This window comes from Hevea brasiliensis, chromosome 18 (genome assembly GCF_030052815.1).
Source record: "Hevea brasiliensis isolate MT/VB/25A 57/8 chromosome 18, ASM3005281v1, whole genome shotgun sequence".
NCBI lineage: Eukaryota > Viridiplantae > Streptophyta > Magnoliopsida > Malpighiales > Euphorbiaceae > Hevea > Hevea brasiliensis.
Genome location: NC_079510.1, coordinates 36481303 through 36499964, shown reverse-complemented (window position 1 = coordinate 36499964; position 18662 = coordinate 36481303). Strand labels below are relative to the sequence as shown.

The 18662-nt window shown below is 31.1% G+C and overlaps 2 protein-coding genes, 1 long non-coding RNA gene and 1 pseudogene across 5 annotated transcripts; 2 read left to right on the top strand and 2 right to left on the bottom strand.

Moving 5' to 3' along the window:
- Nucleotides 1-854: 854 nt before the first annotated feature.
- On the top strand, nucleotides 855-5405 carry LOC110669283 (peptide deformylase 1B, chloroplastic/mitochondrial; the record flags this gene model as incomplete). Its single annotated transcript, XM_021830863.2, has 7 exons — nucleotides 855-1146; nucleotides 1246-1384; nucleotides 1728-1920; nucleotides 3318-3428; nucleotides 4070-4132; nucleotides 4944-5088; nucleotides 5180-5405. Coding segments are annotated over 6 exons (900 nt in total), but the record flags the coding sequence as incomplete, so codon positions are not given.
- A 718-nt stretch (nucleotides 5406-6123) lies between these two features.
- LOC110669290 (polygalacturonase At1g48100) lies at nucleotides 6124-8660 on the bottom strand. The gene is made up of 7 exons (XM_021830877.2): nucleotides 8328-8660; nucleotides 7825-7956; nucleotides 7453-7623; nucleotides 7299-7343; nucleotides 6993-7200; nucleotides 6588-6778; nucleotides 6124-6492 (listed from the first exon to the last, which is right to left on the bottom strand). Exons 1-7 carry the CDS (start codon nucleotides 8658-8660, stop codon nucleotides 6124-6126), a joined length of 1449 nt encoding a protein of 482 aa, XP_021686569.2.
- LOC110669297 (uncharacterized) lies at nucleotides 6367-10649 on the top strand. Of its 3 annotated transcripts, none has more exons than XR_009146044.1 (3): nucleotides 6367-6501; nucleotides 6665-7128; nucleotides 7854-9054. It is a non-coding gene; the product is annotated as an uncharacterized LOC110669297 (long non-coding RNA). The 3 variants fall into 3 exon arrangements; XR_009146045.1 differs by having other exon boundaries at nucleotides 6380-6501; nucleotides 6614-7128; XR_002497662.2 differs by lacking the exon at nucleotides 6367-6501 and adding an exon at nucleotides 10378-10649 and having other exon boundaries at nucleotides 6997-7128; nucleotides 7854-8021.
- A 3757-nt stretch (nucleotides 10650-14406) lies between these two features.
- On the bottom strand, nucleotides 14407-15753 carry LOC110669677 (polygalacturonase At1g48100-like; annotated as a pseudogene).
- Nucleotides 15754-18662: the final 2909 nt, after the last annotated feature.

The following is an 18662-nucleotide window of genomic DNA, read 5'->3' as shown; positions in this document are numbered from 1 at the left end:
TGTTCTGCAGAAGAACTTTGGAGAGAACATTGGTCCATTCGAGATGCTTGTACATACTCTTTAGAAAGAGATCTCCTAGAAGAGATAAGAGATCTGATACTTCTGGTAAGTAATCTAGAACGTCAGTAAATGTTGTAGAAGCTGAGAAGGGGAAGGAGAGATTCCCCAACCTGAGCATATTTAGGCAAGGTGACAATTTCTATGAGGTTATCAATACGAGAAGAAAGAGTTCTTCTTAGAGGAGAAGAGAAAGAGAGAGAAGAAGTGAGGTTTACAATATCGGAGGGGGTAGGATTTTGTAATATTGTTTGAGTAGAAGGAGTAGGTGTTTGGCAAGATATAATTAAGAAGATTCTCCTTACTCGCCGTTAAAGTATATACTATATAAGTATAATCAGACTCTAATATCAAGATAGGCTGGGTGTCCTTTCCATATACATAACTTACTCATGTTATACCTTTTCCTGTGGCAAAATTGTGTTGAAGAGAGAAAAGAAAGGGGACAGAAAAGAGAGAAAGAGAAAAGAAGGAGGCGATCTGGGAGAGAGAATAGAGAGGTCATGAACAGAGAAATATATTTTTTATTATAAAAATATTAGAATTAGAGAGAATCTTTTTTGCTGTGTTAAAGTTAGTAAGGCATTTACGATCAGTCTTTACAAAAGGATTATAATTGATATAAAATTAAAATTAAATTATTTTTATAATATAAATTAAAATTTTAGGACTTTATTAAAATAATTCTAAAATTCAAGGGCAGTAGATAAAAATTAATTATAATCGACAGACTAGTGTGACAATTGAATGGTAGTTATTAATATTATTATTTAAAATGCATATATAAACAATTTATTATCAATTTTGTTTTCTGGTTCTCATCACCACACTTCAATTTTAACATTTTCAGCCACAGCCTTTGCTTTGCGGCCATGGCGGCTCGTGCGGCAGGCCTCCACACCTATTCACCATCGCTAACGCTTCTCCTTCCCTTCTTCCACCGCCAAACTGGTCTCGGCACTTCCTTTTTCTGTTTCAACCGATTATCTTCAACCGCCCGGCTTTCCTCCACTGCAAAACTTTCTGCAGCGGCGGTTCGCTCTCAGGCCAAGCGAGGCTTCTCATTCAAAGAAGACGAAGTAGCTTCCCGTAAGCGGACCTCAAATTTCATACTACGAAATTTAATTGATTTTTTTTTTTTGAGTTTTCTTCTGATTTTTTTCGGTGGTTTTACTCGAATGTTACTAGCTGCTGATCTTCATTTTGAGGCACCACTCAAAATCGTGGAATATCCGGACCCTATACTGAGGGCGAAGAACAAGCGAATCGATATGTTCGATGAGAATTTGAAGAAGCTGGTGGATGTAATGTTCGATCTAATGTACAAGTAAGTGCATTTGAAAGAAGTTGGCTTGTGCTCATCATGGAGAATAATTATTCAATAACCTGGTAGACTATGGAAGTTGTTATCCTGCTTCGTGGTTGTAGTTTAATTGTGCTCCTTGGGTGGCTTAGTTATTGAGTTTTGTATTTTAGTCAGAAATTATTGCTGTTATTTGGTAAATGAATGTTTTCTCCCTCAATTTGTTATTACATTCTAGGATGTTCGTATGGCTATATACCGATTTGCCATTTTTAATCCTTGATACTATTGTTAATAATTAGATGCTTATAGATAATCCTTGCTACGTACAGGTTGTGAAAATACTTCTTGGCTTCCTTTTTAACAGAACTGATGGTATTGGGCTCTCAGCACCCCAAGTAGGAATTAATGTTCAACTTATGGTGTTTAATCCAGTTGGAGAGCCCGGTGAGGGAGAGGAAATCGTTCTTGTCAATCCAAGAGTTAACAAATATTCAAAGAAAATGGTGCTTTTTAATGAAGGCTGCCTATCCTTTCCTAGGATTCATGCTGATGTTGAGGTACTGTTACTGCTAATCTTTTGGTTGAAGGGTTTCTTTTCAAGCTTAAGTTCCATTAAAAGTAGCGAGAACTCAGTAGAAAATGTCAGTTTGATTGTCTACTCCTCCTTGATTTATGTTCCATAGTACAAGTAAATTTTGAAGAACTGATTGTAGTACAGTATTCACATTTTAAAAAAAAAATAGTAATTCGCCTATCTGACGTCAAACAAACAGGATTCATAAGATTCAAAACAAGCAATGCATAAGTCTATACTAGAACCAAATCCATTATTTGAATACCTTCTGAACCTAATCAAACTCGTCTAATCCATTTTCTCCCATCTTAAATGAAATTTATTTAAAATTTAGAATTAATAATGATGATGATGCTATATTTTGTAAATATCCTTAATAATCCTTTTCTTGATAAAGTCAATGGTTAAATGAATATGATACGCCTGTTAATTTATTTTGAGCACTTTGTTAAGCGTAACAACTCCCTGAATTTGGATTTTGGAAAGGTCAATTTGAATTCAATCCTTCAATATGCCAGATTGGAAAAATCAAATTCACACCTAAGGTTGAGAATTAAATCTGATCCTCAGACATGTTACATTATGCATACTGTCTATATAGAGGCAAAGTAGATGTTGACATAGAAACTGCCTCTTGGTTTTAAATAACTTTTATTGGTTATATATCAAGTAGAATGGTACCTTGCTTACAGAGTGTGCCTGCCCCACAGCACGCCCCAACCACCACCCCGCCACACCCTCCCCACCCACCCCAACCCTACCTTGCTTACAGAGTGTGCCTGCCCCCCAGGCCCAGCACCCCCACCCCCCGCCGCCCCTACCCCGCGACCCCCATCCCCTTTACTCCTTTTCACTGAAGTTTTGTTCACCCTCTCCATCCCCTTTACTCCTTTTCACTGAAGTTTTGTTCATGGCTTAGTTTGTTTTGAATCTGAAATTATTTAATCTTTAAGTGCCATATTCAGTATAATTTTTGGATGAGAATTTCAGAGGCATTAATCTGCCTCATGTGCCAATTCTTAGTTCATTGTTCTAAAAGTTGTTCTGCATTGTCATGACTGCATTTATTTTTATGTTTTAGTTGTTGCTTTTAACCCCACACCACACCCCCCCCCCCCTCCTCCAAAAAAAATAAAAATAAAAATAAATAAATAAATAAATAAATTCTTGTTGAGGTCATGTATCTGATCTGAATCTTACTGCAGCCCCAATATGCCAAAAAATAATTTGTTGTTTAAACAGTTTAGATAGCCATGACTTGTGATGTACTTAATATATAGTTTTGAATGTAATTTACTTTTCAACACAAATTATCTTTTGTTGTTTGGTTCAGTATGATCCTCAAACCAATTTAGAATATCTATTATTTTATACCTGCAGAGACCAGAATCCGTAAAGATTGATGCAAGGGACATTAATGGTGCTAGGTTTACTGTCAACTTGTCAGGTCTTCCTGCAAGGGTTTTCCAGCATGAATTTGACCATTTGCAGGTCTTTTCTTCACTTTAAACCTTATTCATAACAAAAGATTAGATATAACAATTTGTTACCTTGTAAGTTTTGCAAGCTACAATTGTATTTACATTTAGTTGAATGCCTCTCATTGAGGAATTCTGAGTGGATGTGGCTACACTACTGTACATGTATTACAGCTTCTATATACATAAAAACAGACAGATTGCTATATTAGAGGTTAGAATTTTTTTTAGATTAAGTGCAACTGCAAGATCAATTTTCATTTTGTTTAATAGAGAATGTTTCTTGCAGCACTAATTTTCTAGTTATACTTCCAAAAATAAAATTTTCAAATGTATAGTGTTCTCTTGATATTGTAATCTTACTGCCTTTTTCCCGCAACTTTATTTGGATCCTCCAAAAGAAGTATCAATTTGTTGGCTATAGTTTACTACAAGTCTCTTAAAGATTTTGTATATTGAAGTTCATGTCTAGCAAAGGGACACAATTATGAAGCTCCAGACCTAACTGTGTGCTTCCTCAAGTTTTCGCCCCCTCTTAATTCCTCTATATGCGTGTGTGTTGTATAAAATAAAACCAAGCTTCTAACAGATCTATGTTGTTTTCTCTGCTGTCAAAGTGTTAGTCTTTTGCTAAGATAGCTCATGATCTTGCAGGGGATTCTGTTCTTTGATAGAATGACTGAAGAAGTTCTTGACAGTATTCGTGGAGATCTACAGGTGAGTGGAAGTGCGCCAGTGGTCATAACGGCTAATGCCACGAGAAAAATTGGGTTTACTTCTATGCTAGAAAATATTTTTTATATATAGAGCTAGACATGCTTCCCAGTTGTTTCTGTACAAAACTTTAGCCATTGCATGATAGAAACTAGCAATTAGCAACTTAATGAACTACTATTTTGCAATCCAGGTACTGACCTTTTTGTAGCATGTTGCCAGAACATGGACATTTTCTTTCTTCATTTACTTAAGAGGAATCTCAGATATTTGTGAATTATAAAAGGTTCTATTGATCTTTCGAATCCAACATAAAAGAATGGGTCAAAAATCCTGCGCTGCAATCATGATCATTTAATTGCCATAAAATAATCTTATTATAGTTACACCTTAATTGATTTCAATTAAGGTGGTTTCTAGTCAATGCATGGGCAAGCATGCTTATGCATAGTGCCTTTAATTTGAGTGACGCACTGCAAATCACAGCACTATTTAGATCTAAGGTAGACTATCTCACACCCATTGCACTTGTAAGAGAGAGATGAATACAAATGACAATACATTGTTTATGCCTGGATAACTATATTTGTTGCTGCTGCAGCAATATACAGCATTTTACTAGCCAAATGCAAATTCAATCGGCTTTGTTTCTAGTAAGACATTATACAAAATCTAATTGTGTTATTTTGTTTTTGTATAATTTGGTTTGTTAATATTGTTATGGCAAAGAAATTCCATATGTATATCCTGGATTATTATCAGGCTCTTTTGTGGATTGGAATATCATATTGTTTGGTGCTGATAATTTTTACAGGCCTTAGAAAATAAATATGAGGATAAGACTGGACTCCTGAGTCCTGAAAGAATTGAAACGCGCAAAAGAAAGAACGTTGCTGTTGGTTTTGGGAAATCATGATTGCAGACATGGGCTTATCCAGATGCATCAGATATATAAAAATGTATGAACTGAATAATTAATTTTTTTATTAGTTCTCTTGTTACAGATTTTCCCTTTTTATAATATTTTTCTCAATGCTATTTGCTGAACAGGTGACATTTGGGCTGATACTGCAGATATTGTGCCTCAGAATTTGCTGATATTGAACTTAAAAGCATATGTTACAAGTTGGTGGTTGCAATAGATGGTTGTGCTGCAAGTTATTGACAAAAGAAGTGATTGCATGTAGCTTTTAGTTGATATATGTAATGAATGTTCAATAGCTTGTATTGTTTGTCAGGATATTTCATTTGTCAATGCATATACTTGTCCTAAAAATATTGTTTCTTCTTTTTCTTCTTCTTCTTCTTCTTTTCCTTCTTATTTCCTTATTTTGGCTTTTTTGGGTGTGTGTGTGTGTGTGTGTGTGGTTGGGGGTGGGTGTGGGCGTGTTGGATTCTTATGGTACATCTGTACCGTACATGAAAACTTTGAGTTTGCTGCTTTTTTTATTTTTTATTTTTGGTGACAAGAAACTGTATTTGCATTTGAGACAATAGACATACTTAAAGTCAACGTTAAATTGGTCTTGAGACAAATTTGGTCCCTTCGAAGTGCCTCTGAACTTGTTATTTTCTACTTTTATGTTTGCATGAAGTTTTAGATATTCTTTTTTCAAAAAAAAAATAAATAAATAATCCATGCTTCTGGTTGGTCTGTCACCCATCTATCTTCATCTGTTATGAATGCTTTAATGCCCAACTGAAACTTATTTTCTTTTAGAATTCACATGTTCTTCATCTATGGCCCACTGTCATAAAGACTGGCGTCATGGAATCCTTAGAATAGTGCAATATGCTTAAAGATTACATTTAATTTTATAGTCTTCTAAGATGAAATGGTGGCATGTTATGTATGAGCTGTAAACTCATAGATTACAGAATAACGATGCTATATATTCTTCAGAACAGAAATCGATGCATGCCTAGAGCAACATTCTATGTGGGTATACAAATTATATCATACCTAGCAATATGTATAGATACCTAAGCTAAACTCAGCAATGAACAATGGGCTTTCTTGATTTGCCCGATTGCAAGCAGTTAATTGGAGGGACAGTTACACTTTTCAGTTCTCCATATGTGTTCCAACAGAAAGGTTGGGAATCTTCTCCGACTGACTTCAGCTCTATAGAATCTAGTGATACACCAGTACATGGCAAGTTGTCACTGCATGCAAAGTGTACAGGATTTCTTGTATATGTGCCTTTTATGTCCACATAGTTTATATTTGACACAGCCACAGCTGAAGATTTATTTGAGCATTTGCTGCCATCACAGTAGAATTGGTCAATCATGATTGGAGTTTCAACTCCAGAAACTTGAATGTTTGAGAATGTGATGCCTTGTACTGAGCCTGAGCCTCCCTGCAGTAGGTAAATGAAATAAATATTAGATGGTTTCATTCTATGTGATATTGAACTGTATATTGGTATATATTTGGATGTTGTGGTATTCATGCCTGCCATGTCTTTATCCTGACACCAGTTAATGTGTTTTGCATTGCAACATCCCGGACATTGACGTTTGAAACACAAGCTTTGGTGTTGTCTTTTCCAAGCCCTCCGATGCTAATGCCATGTCCAGGTCCGCAATTTACATTGTGTATGTAAACATTTGAACATCCAGTTTGAATAGATACACAGTCATCCCCTGTGGAAAGCCATAGAAATTAATAACTTATCCGATTTGATGCATGCAGACATCATGATGAATTTAGCCTCTGAGGCTCATTGTAGATTCTTTTCTAATCATCTAGTGTATTTGGTGTTACTTTCAGTAGTTACTAGTCACTTGTTATTGTGCTACCACGAAAACAACATTCATTATGGATTAGTAGGTTCACTAGTTTAGTTTCTGGAATTACCACAAGCAAGATCTGTGCTGTAAATGAGCACATCTCGGGAGTTCTGCAGGTGAATTCCATCTGTGTGTGGGCTGTTCGCAGGGGATGCAGCAGTGAAACCAGAAACCTGAACACTTGTGCAATCATCGAATTTGAGGTGAGTTTGAGGGCTGTTTTGAATTGTTATGCCAGTGACAGTCACATTAGTACTTCCATAGAACCTTAGAGCCTGCACATGTAGAGCAATAGCATGAGCAAAAACATTTTTAATCACAACGCCCTTGGAAGAGTGACTCTGAAAGAAGGATATGTGAGGAGGAGACTTACTGTTGGCTTGGTGCCAGGCATTTTTTTACTGAGCTCACCGGTTACCTGCTAGATATCATTTACAGAATAGGGCAGAGTTATTTGTAATGGAATTTGAACTGGCAACTACTATTTAAATTTAACATAAGCAGTAGATTTTGTTTCAATCCTTTACCTCCGAGTTTGGACTAAGTGTTGGTAGTTCATGCCACCAGGCTGAACCTTGTCCATCAATGACACCTTTACCTCTGATTGTGATCCCTTTCAGTTTTGTGAACTCAATCCATTGTAAAAGCCCTGATCCCCAAGCTCCAGCACTAGTAGGAGCTATGATCTTGCCATCCAACTGCATGAGATTACAGATAAATTCTAGTTATGAGTTCAAATTTCAATAAAGCTTAATCACAAAAAAAGAAAAGTTCATTTTACTAGCCTAAAGTTTCAACCTTCAAATGATAAGTGAGGCTTGTGGAATAATTTTTTGAATTCAAACAAATATATTATAATTAAAAATAATTGTGCTCATAAGATTTTACGGAAATTTTACCTGAAATATAATGTTTTCTGCACAATTAGGACCTGCAAAAGATACTGGTTGGACAAGGAAAGTAGACCCAGATGGAACAACAATTGTTGATGCCTCTACTTTGCAAGCAGCTGCCCATACAGCCTCAAATGCCTGCCTCACAGAATAGGAGTTTAAACATGACAAGTGTAAGAATTCCAAACAATAAAGGGAATAAGGTCAGCCTTCCACTATTAGCCTATTACCATATCTTTATAGTGTCACTCTCTTGCTTATTTTAGTATATTGTGGTTGCGTTGTCCATATTTGATTTCATTGACTGCTGCTCAAGTCCTTGCTCAAGTCCTTAGCAGATGCTACTCAAGATTACTACATTGTTCATATAGGGAAGCATAAATTTTTTATATACATGAAACCTACCCTTTTTCATATTTTCTTGGTTACCTTTTCATAGACCCTAATCATAAGTTCATTTATGCTACTCATAGGGGAGAAAATGTACGAAAGCTTCATGAAATGATCACCTTTGTATCATCGGTATGCCCATCACCTTTAGCACCATAGTCATAGACATTGAAAGTGGCAGAGCTCTGTCCTTGGTTTGTTGCCATAGTTTCATCAGCCCAAATGTAATGATAATCCACAAACTTTGAGAAGGTACGGCTTTGGTCGTGGCTAACACCATAACCTTTTTCTTTCTGCAAAAAAACAGTCTCTGCTGGGGCAGTTTTGCTTTGCCTCCAGTACTTGTCTTGTCTTGCATTGCAAGATTCAAATCTTGAAGACCAAACAAAAAAGGCAATGATGAGGATGGTGATGAGTGAAAGGTTTTCTAGATAGAAACGGACCATTTTCATTATGTGGAAGATAATTCTTTTCTTTAATAATATGGCTACTGATGATGAAGTAGAAGATAAATCATAAATGGGTCTTCTATACTTGCCAATGTGAAAGATGTGTTGATTTTATGTGATCAATTTTGAGATTGGTGGGCATGTATTTATAGGGACAAAGTTGCCTAAGCTCATGGTACTATTCAGCCATATGATACATAGTTAGATAAAGGATGGGTTCCTTCTTCAATTTTCTCTTAGTTTGTCTATTTGTTTCCTATGTTTTGATGTGTAGTATATTATTGATTATTTCTCTCTCTCTAATCTTCTGTTGATTCACATAGTTACTTGCATGACCTATTTAAGCTTATTGACAATAAATTTGAAAATAATTATCTTAGAAGAGAATTTAAAATTAGGATTTACTTTTATTTCATTTGCGACCCACTAATTTGATCATTCCCTAACTTACTCTTGTTGGAAACTAAAATTTTATAAGAATTTAATTTAATTGATTTTTTTTAGTCAATTCTTATATTTAGAATGAAAGAATTCAATTCTTTTTAACTTTAAAAATTTAATTTAAAAGAAATAAAATCAAGTATGATTGTGTGATAATTTAATTGTATTCTTCTTTTGCAAATTATTTATTCCAAACAAAATCTTAAGGTTGTTGGTTTTTGAACTCCTTTAACTCCTATACCTCTTGTTTGAAAATTAAAAATTTACAAAAATTCAATTTAATTGATTTCTTTTTGGTCAATGCTCATGTTTGAAATGAAAGAATTTAATTATTTTTAATTTAAAAAAAAACACCATTTTAAAAGAAATAAAAATTAAGATAATTGTATGAAAATTCAATTTAATCATTTTCTTACAAATGATTTATTTCGTAAAAAAAAAAAAAAAAAACCAATAATATGAGACAGGCACTCGAAAATTCAATCAATTAACTATTAGTCAAATGACAAAGTTTCAACTCATCAAATCTTGTAATTTATATTGTGAGCATAGCTTCTCATGAAGATTAAATCTTCACTTACTCCTTCTAAATAAAAGCATATGGGAAGTTGGTTTCTGCATTAAATTGTGATGAAGACCGCTTGAGTGCTTGACCAAGAATAAAACATTCTCTTGATGCATTTTTGAAATGGACTTGTGTAGTGTGTGTGTATATATATATATATATATATATATATATATATATATATATATATATATATATATATATATATATATTTTAAATTGTTGTTAAATATGATCCGCAACATTAAGCTTGCTGCTCATAACATTAATTGTAGTATAAAGAACTCCAAACTAACTTGTAAAGATAGTTAAAGTGATTATATTAAGCTTCTTGATGATTAAAAAAAAAAGTTAAAAGTATGACTTTGTTAATCAACAATTTTTTTTAGTAGAGAATTGGGGGAATGGGAATTCAAACATTGTTTTGCCAAGTGTGTGATAAGCTTTCAGTCACTAGACCAACCCAAGCTAGACTTGTTAATCAACAATTTTGATAACTATGGTCTTATTGTATAATCATATTTAACATCAAGTATCACACTAATTTTGATACTATTGATATGAAGTTAGGAGAACCACATTCCAAAAGCTAGCTATTAAGGTTAGAGAGCCTAAGCTTTTATATATACCCCATATTAAAATCTTATACTTTTAATGTGGGACATTATTAATTTTCTTGCAATGGGATTATAACACATATCTATGTTCTGTGCAGAAAGCTATTTCATGTTCTTCTAGCCCACAATGTTCAATGGCCTGGCCAGGTAATGTCTGAATTTTAAAGCCTTGAAAAGCGCCTGCAGACAAGGCAAAAAATCTGAGTTTAACATTGAAAATGTATTGATGATAAGAGATCATTCAGATTGAAAATGACAGTTACATGCCGTTAAGTCAGTTAATCCCAGATATTATGCCTTGCCTTCAGGGATTAGATTAGATGGCTGCTTACCTCACTGGACTTAATTAGATTAATCTTTTTCTTAATTACCCTGTTTTAGTTCCTCTAAATTATATATACACTAATCATTCACTCATGCATTACGTAATAATAGTTTAAATATTTTTATATATGTATATATATATATTAAAAAAAGTTAAAATATAATTTCAAATATTTTATTTTATATTTTTAATTGAAAGAAAATAATATTTCTACCAAAGAAAAATTCTTAGTGAATGTTATTTTTTTACAGAGAGAAGTGATTTTATTAATAGATAATTATTATAAAAGCAACTAAAACGTAAAAAATTATATAAAATCACTTAACTCGAAACTAAAAATGGTTTTGAAGATTAGTCAATAAAGTAGCTCATTCTATGGTTAGGGCAACTTTATCTTATGCTAATCTTATGTTTTGGACTGTTCTTTCTTTTTTTATCAATAATGTTATTTCAGATGATGAATACTATGTATCATAGGTTGGTAAAAGGGGTTTTATAAGGATCAATTCCTGATTTTTAATAAAATAAATTTATTAAAAAAAAAAAAGAAATTTTACTTATCAAAGCCGCAATTCATGAAATTAGAATAATCCAAAATGTCAATTACGATGATTATGCTATGTTATTAGGCACTATACTTAAGCGTGAAGAGGTTAAAACTTCCACGATTAGAAGAAACATTGACATGAACAAAAAGAGTTTGAAAAATATTTTTTTTATAAAAATAAAGAATTAAGAACAAAAGAAGAGTACAGAAAATGCATTGGTCATGCATGTTTGTAGGTTTATAGCAAATTCAATATTCCTTGCAAGACTTGCTTCCAAGTTTGTTCTTCTTCTCCTGTTGGGCTTGTGAGTTTCAATTTGTCATCATATATATATATATATATTCAGGTGTTTTGAGGCTAATTGTTTTAGATTTTTATTTCATTTTTAATTACATGTATATATCAAATATATGGCATTGGAATTTTCTAGTTAAATCTTAAACTCAATCCAATTGAAGTGTTTTTATCATAATTTTATTTTTTACAAAATAAAATTTATTTTATTAATGATTATTAATTTTTTTAAAAATAAAAGATAAAAGTTTCATTAATTAGAGACAGAGTACAAAATTTCATGCTACTATAATTTTAATTTAAGATAAATCGCTTTTATAAAATATAATAGAAATGTTCTTGATTTAAAAGATTTAATTATATTAACAAAACGTTTGAGTTGGTCATTCAGAGAGAAGCATGCTCCATTTGATGACAATTTACCATTATTTAACTCTACGTTATTTATATAAACTCGATCTGTAAACCATCATATTTAAAATCCTCTTAAAGAGAAAATTTGTATTATTATTTCATTCTTACTCAAATAACAATGTAAAACATCTCACAACTCTATGATTTAAAAAAAAAAAAATCCTTACATAAAAGGGAATATCAAATTCTCATAGAAGAAGAGACAATAAATCCTCTCAATAGAGGAGATAAAATTCAAATTTATCAATAAGAATAGAACTAATCAATGACAAAATAGATATGTTCTAAAATGATATATATTTTGAGATTAATTATTAAAAAAAATAAAATAAATATAAAAAAAGTCAAAAAGGAAAAGGAATGGGTAACAATCGATTAAAATATTCACCAGTGACTTCTTCAAAGAGTTCATAAGGGGGGAAAGGAAGAAGAGAATTTAGAGAGGCGATAACGTTTTTTTTTTTTTTATTAATAATTGCTCTTAAATAGATTGCAAACCTAGTTAATTAAAAACATAATAACAGAAATGGCATATTTTTTTTATTAATGGAAACTAATTATAATCCCATTTTACCTGTTAGGATTTGCATTTTGAGATTATATAATAAAACTTTTATATATATATATATATATATATTTATCTCAAATGATGACTTTTAGAAGCAAATAACATATTGCTTTAAAAGTGTATTTATAGTAACACATATTTTTGACACTATAAATTATTATTAAGGTAATTAAATTTTTTACTAAATATTAAATTAAAGACGTTATTATATATTTATCATAATATTTATCACTAATTACTTTTTTAGACAATAATATTTAAATTATTTTTCTATGTATCTCAAAAAATTTTGAGATAAATAAATAATTTCTTTGAGATAAATTTTAATATTTTTATAAAATAATTTTGTATAAATAAATTATAATTTTAGAATGATCCTAATTAATATCATTGAATTTAAATTCATTGGTTTTATTTAATTGAAATCTACCAAAATACGTCAATAGAACAAAGTTGACGAAACTAGTCGACTCTTATAAGGAAATTTCCGATCTACAATAGCTAATTGCTCCATCCGTCTACTTTTATATATTGTTTAAGATTTTTGTGTGGTGATTAAAGAAGTAATTAAATAATTTAAATTATAATAAAATATTTTTTAATTTAATTAAATTACTTTTTATCTCAGTTTATTAATAAAGAAAGAAGAAAGTGATAAGTTAGATTTTAGAAAATTACAAAAATAATTAGTGTTTGGTAGAGATAAAGTAAATTGAAAAAAAAAATTAATATTCATTAATCTTCTCGATAATTTTGAATAAAATAATTTACAAAAATGACAAAAAAAATAGATAAAAAGAGAAAAATAAAAAAAGAAAACATTTTTTTAGATAGTAAGGATGAAAATTTTCTTTTCTCATCTATCCGAATTCGTTCGATTCTATTAGAAATCGTTATAAGATTATTTATTATAAATGCATTAAAACAATGCAGGTCGTATGTGTTTAAGATTGTTCCAATAGAAAATTCAGTCTTAATCCGAAAGCTAATACGAAAACATTTTGATAATAAGTAAAAAAAATTATAAAAATGTGATAAGTTAGTAGAGGATAAGAAGAAAAAAAAGGTCTAAGATGACATAAAGAGAAATAATTTTAAAGTATTTATAAATTTTAGATATTAATGTGAATTTGATAATTAATATAATTGAATAAAAAAATCGTATAATCAAACTCAATTAATTTAAGATTAATGCATACACATTAATTATACATATGACAACGCAAGCCCCCAGAAATTTATATATATATTTGCAGGTGTAATTTGTAGGAATTTTTGTTGATTACTGGAAGAAATAATGAAATTAAATAGCAAATGCTAATCTTAATTGAACGCTTTTTCAAAATCAGAGATTCTCAAAGAAAATATGAAACTAGTGTTATTCTTCTTCCTCTTTCATGCAACTTTCATCATTTACTCTAATTTCTCTTATTTTCAATGCGGTTAGTTTCATCATTTGTATTGGCAAATCTTTTAATTTTAAACTTTTAATATGATTGATTTTTTATGGGATTAATTATAGGATTTATTATATCAATTTACCACAATAAAAAATTGGATAATTTCATCTTTTTTGAAAAATATTTAACTTTTTTTTTAAATTACAGGATTTATTTTTTTTTAAGATATTCTTCTCCTAATTTGATTTTTAGTTTGTATTTAATTATGAATTTATTAACTAATTTATTTAATTATGAATCTAATTATAAATATCTTGGTTGTCAAAGAATCCTTAGGGTAGTACAATATGCTTAAAGATTACATTTAATTTTACAGTCTTCAAAGATGAAAAATGGTGGGATGTTATATATGTATGAACTATAAACTCATAGATTACAGAATAATGATGCTGTATATTCTTCCAGAACAGAAATTGAGCAATTCATGCATGCCTAGAGCAACCTTCTATGTGGGTGTACAAATTTATATCATGCATATAGCTATATGTATGAATACCTAAGCTAAACTCAGCAATTAACTACGGGCTTTCCTGATTGCCCGATTGCAAGCAGTTAATTGGCGGGGCAGTTGTACTTTCCAGTTCTCTATATGCGTTCCAACAGAAAGGTTGGGAATCTTCTCCGTCTGAGTTCAGCTCTGTAGTATCTAGTGATACGCCAGTACATGGCAAGTTGTCACTGCATGCGAAGTGTACAACAGGATTTCTTGTATATGTGCCTTTTATGTCCACATAGTTTATCTTTGACACAGCCACAGCTGAAGATTTTTTTGAGCATTTGCTGCCATCACAGTAGAATTGGTCAATCATGATTGGAGTTTTAACTCCAGAAACTTGAATGTTTGAGAATGTGACGCCTTGTTCTGAGCCTGAGTCTCCCTGCAGTTGGTAATGAAATAATATTAGATGGTTTCATTCTATGTGATATTGAGTTGTATATTAGGTTAAATTTGGATATTTTTGTATTCATGCCTGCCTGACACCAATTAATATGTTTTGCGTTGCGGCGTCCCGGACAGTGACGTTTGAAACACAGGCTTTGGTGTTGTCTTTTCAAAGCCCTACGATGCCAATGCCGTGTCCAGGTCCGCAATTTACATTGTATATGTAAACATTTGAACATCCAGTTTGAATAGATACACAGTCATCCCCTGTGGAAAGCCATAGAAATTAATAACTTATCCTATTTTATGCATGCAGACATCATGATGAGTATAGCCTCTGAGGCTCTTATTCTAGATTCTTGTCTAATCTCTTATGTTTGGTGTTACTAGTTACTTGTTATTGTGCTACCACGCAAACAACATTCATTATGGATTAGTAGGTTCACTAGTTTAGTTTCTGGCATTACCACCAGCAAGATCAGTGCCGTAAATGAGCACATCTCGGGAGTTCTGCAGGTGAATTCCATCTGAGTTTCGACTGTCCTCAGGGGATGCAGCAGTGAAACTAGAAACCTTAACACTTGTGCATGTTTTGAATTGTTACATATGCCGGTGACGGTCACACCAGTACTTCCATAGAACCTTAGAACCTGCACAGATAGAGCAACACCATGAGCAAAAATATTCTTAATCACAACACCCTTGTGGGACTCTGAAAGGAGGATTTTTGAGGAGGTGACTTACTGTTGGCTTGGTGCTAGGCATTTTTTCACTGAGCTCACTGGTTACCTGCTAGATATCATTTACAGAATAGGGCAGAGTTATTTCTAATAGAATATGAACTGGCAACCACTACTTAAATTTTAAATAAGCAGTGGAATTTTTTTTTTTTTAAATCCTTTACCTCTGAGTTTGGACTAAGTGTTGGTAGGTCATTCCACCAGGTTGTACCTCGTCCATCAATGACACCTTGTCCACCCATACCGCCTCAAATGCCTGCCTCACATAATTGCAGTTTAAAAATGACAAGTGTAAGAATTCCAAACAATAATGGGAATAAGGTCAGCCTTTCACTATTACCATATCTTTTTAGTGTCACTCTCCTGCTTATTTTAGTATATTGTGATTGCCTTGTTTAATATTTGATTTCATTGACCGCTGCTCAAGTCGTTAGCAGGTGCTACTCAAGATTACTACATTGTTCATATGGGAAACATATATTTTTTTATATAAATGAAACCTATTGTCATATTTTCTTGGGAAACATATATTTTTTTATATAAATGAAACCTATTGTCATATTTTCTTAGTTTTCTTTTCATATAACCTAATCATAAGTTCATATGCCACTCATAGGGGAGAAAATGTATGAAAGCTTCATGAAATAATCACCTTTGTGTCATCGGTTTGCGCATCACCTTTAGCACCATAGTCAAGGACATTGAAAGAAATTTTTATTTTGTGCAACTATTTTAAATACAATGGTTTAATTAGAATTATTAATCATGGTAGGAATCTACCACAATCAATAGTTACAATGAAACTATTGTACATATATTGGTTTCATTGTATGATTTTTCTATTGAAAGTGGTAGAGCTCTGTCCTTTGTTTGTTGCCATAGTTTCATCAGCCCAAATGTAATGAGAATCCATGAACTTTGACAAGCTATACGGCTAAGGTGATGGCTAACACCGTAACCTTTTCTTTCTGCAAAAACACTGAGTTTGCTGGGCAGTTGTGCTTTGCCTCCAGTACTTGCCTTGTCTTGCATGGAAAGATTCAAATCTTCAAGAACAAACAAACAAGGCAATAATGAGGATGGTGATTATGAAAGGTTTTCAAGATTGAAACCACCCATTTTGATTATGTGGAAGATAATTCTTTTCTTTAATTGTATGGCTGCTGATGATGAAGAAAAAGATAAATAATAAATGGGTCTTCTATACTTGCCAATGTGGAAGATGGATTGATTTTATGTGATATATTTTGAGATTGGTAGACTTGTTTTCATATTTTATAGGGAGAAAGTTGCCTAAGCTCATGGTACTATTCAGGCATATGCATGATTTCTGTTAAGGTTAAGAATAGGAGGAAGAAAAAAAATTAAAAAAAAAAAGGAAGAAAGGAAGAGAAGGGAAAGAACCATAAAGAATTATAGCTAATTATTACATATACTTGGAGCATTAAAAAATGATAGCCTCTTAAATATAATAAAACAATTTTGCTTAATTAAAGAAGTTGGAATTCATGTTTAGAGTGAGAGTGAGAGAATGTATAATGGATGGACCTAATAATCTCAAAAGATTACATTTTTACTCTCATTAATCTCTATAATTTTTTTTATAAGCATTACTCTATACTTAATATACTATATATAAAAGGTTGAATGAGGGGCAAACTTTTAAATTCATTAAAATACCCTTATTTTTATAATATTAAAATATTTTAAAATTTAATATTATTTAAATTTTAATAACATATTAATGTTCTGAATAAAAAAGGACTCTTATATAAATAAAACTATCTTTATAAAAAAAAAAACTCTCTATATAAAAATTTTTCTTCAGAAGTCACGTATTTTATTTTCCTTCCATGCGTAATGTTTTTCTTTTATTATTATTTATCTCTTTAGCATAATAATGTATGATTCAAAATAGGCTTTTGTTGGTATTATTCTCTAATTTTAATTATAATAAAATCATATATTAAAATTAAAAATTGACAACAAACAAATTTTATGCATGATTGCTTGAATTCAAGCTGCTTATATTTCTACTTTACTAAGTCTTTTTATTGTAATACAAAACAAAATTTTATAGAATTATAATTTATATTAACTACCTTTGTATAATTATTGTTATAATAATTATTTTTTAACTGATAAAAATAATAATTCTAATATAACTATAAAACTATTATTTATAAAACACTAATTATTATTTAAATTTAAATAAATAAAAATATGTAATTTTAATCCTAAAATATTACAAATTTTAATGCAACAAGCTGAGATTCTAAATAAGATAAAGTGTAAAAAAACTATTATTTTAATAATAAGAAAAAAATTCAAAGGCTCTATCTGTGATGTTTTAAAAAATTATTATTTTTTAATTAATGAACTAATATAATATAAATTTTATTTAGTATAACGAATTTTGGATTCTTCAATTGGTGCAATTTAAAAAGGCATTATGAATAAATTAGTGAAATCGTGAATATGTAAAAATTTTCTTAATTTTTTATATTATTTATAACATTAAAATTTTAATGCTGTGTTTTAAAAAAATTAGGAAAGAATATATTATATATAAAATGATCACAATGAATCATTAAAACAATATAAATTAGGGTAAAATACACTTTAGTACCCTGTATTATGGCATTTTTAGTATTAAAGTTATGTATTTTGTTTTATTGCAATTAAATACAATAACTTTAACTCTATTTGCATTGTAAAAATAAATTATTAATGGTGTTAAATGATGCTGATATGACCTCCATATATAACGTGACGTTGATGTGGCACATTGATGTAGTGCCATGTATAATGTGGAGAGAGAGAGAGAGACATAGTGCGAGAAAGATAGAGAGGGAGAAATGAAGAGAGAAGTATGAAAAAGTCAATATGCCTTTATCTCTCTCTCTCTCCATCTATCTCTATCTACTTGCCATACCTCTCTCTCCCTCTCTCTCTTTCCTTATTTTTTTTTTTTATGCATTTTCAAAATTCTTATGCTAGCATGTAGAGCTTGAACTTTGCTTTGTTTATAATTTAAGACATGTATTTTCATATTTTTATACTTAGATGACAAAATGAATAATGACATAAAAATTAATGACATGGCATGCCAAATCAATAAGCCATGTCAGCGCTACATCACACATGAGTG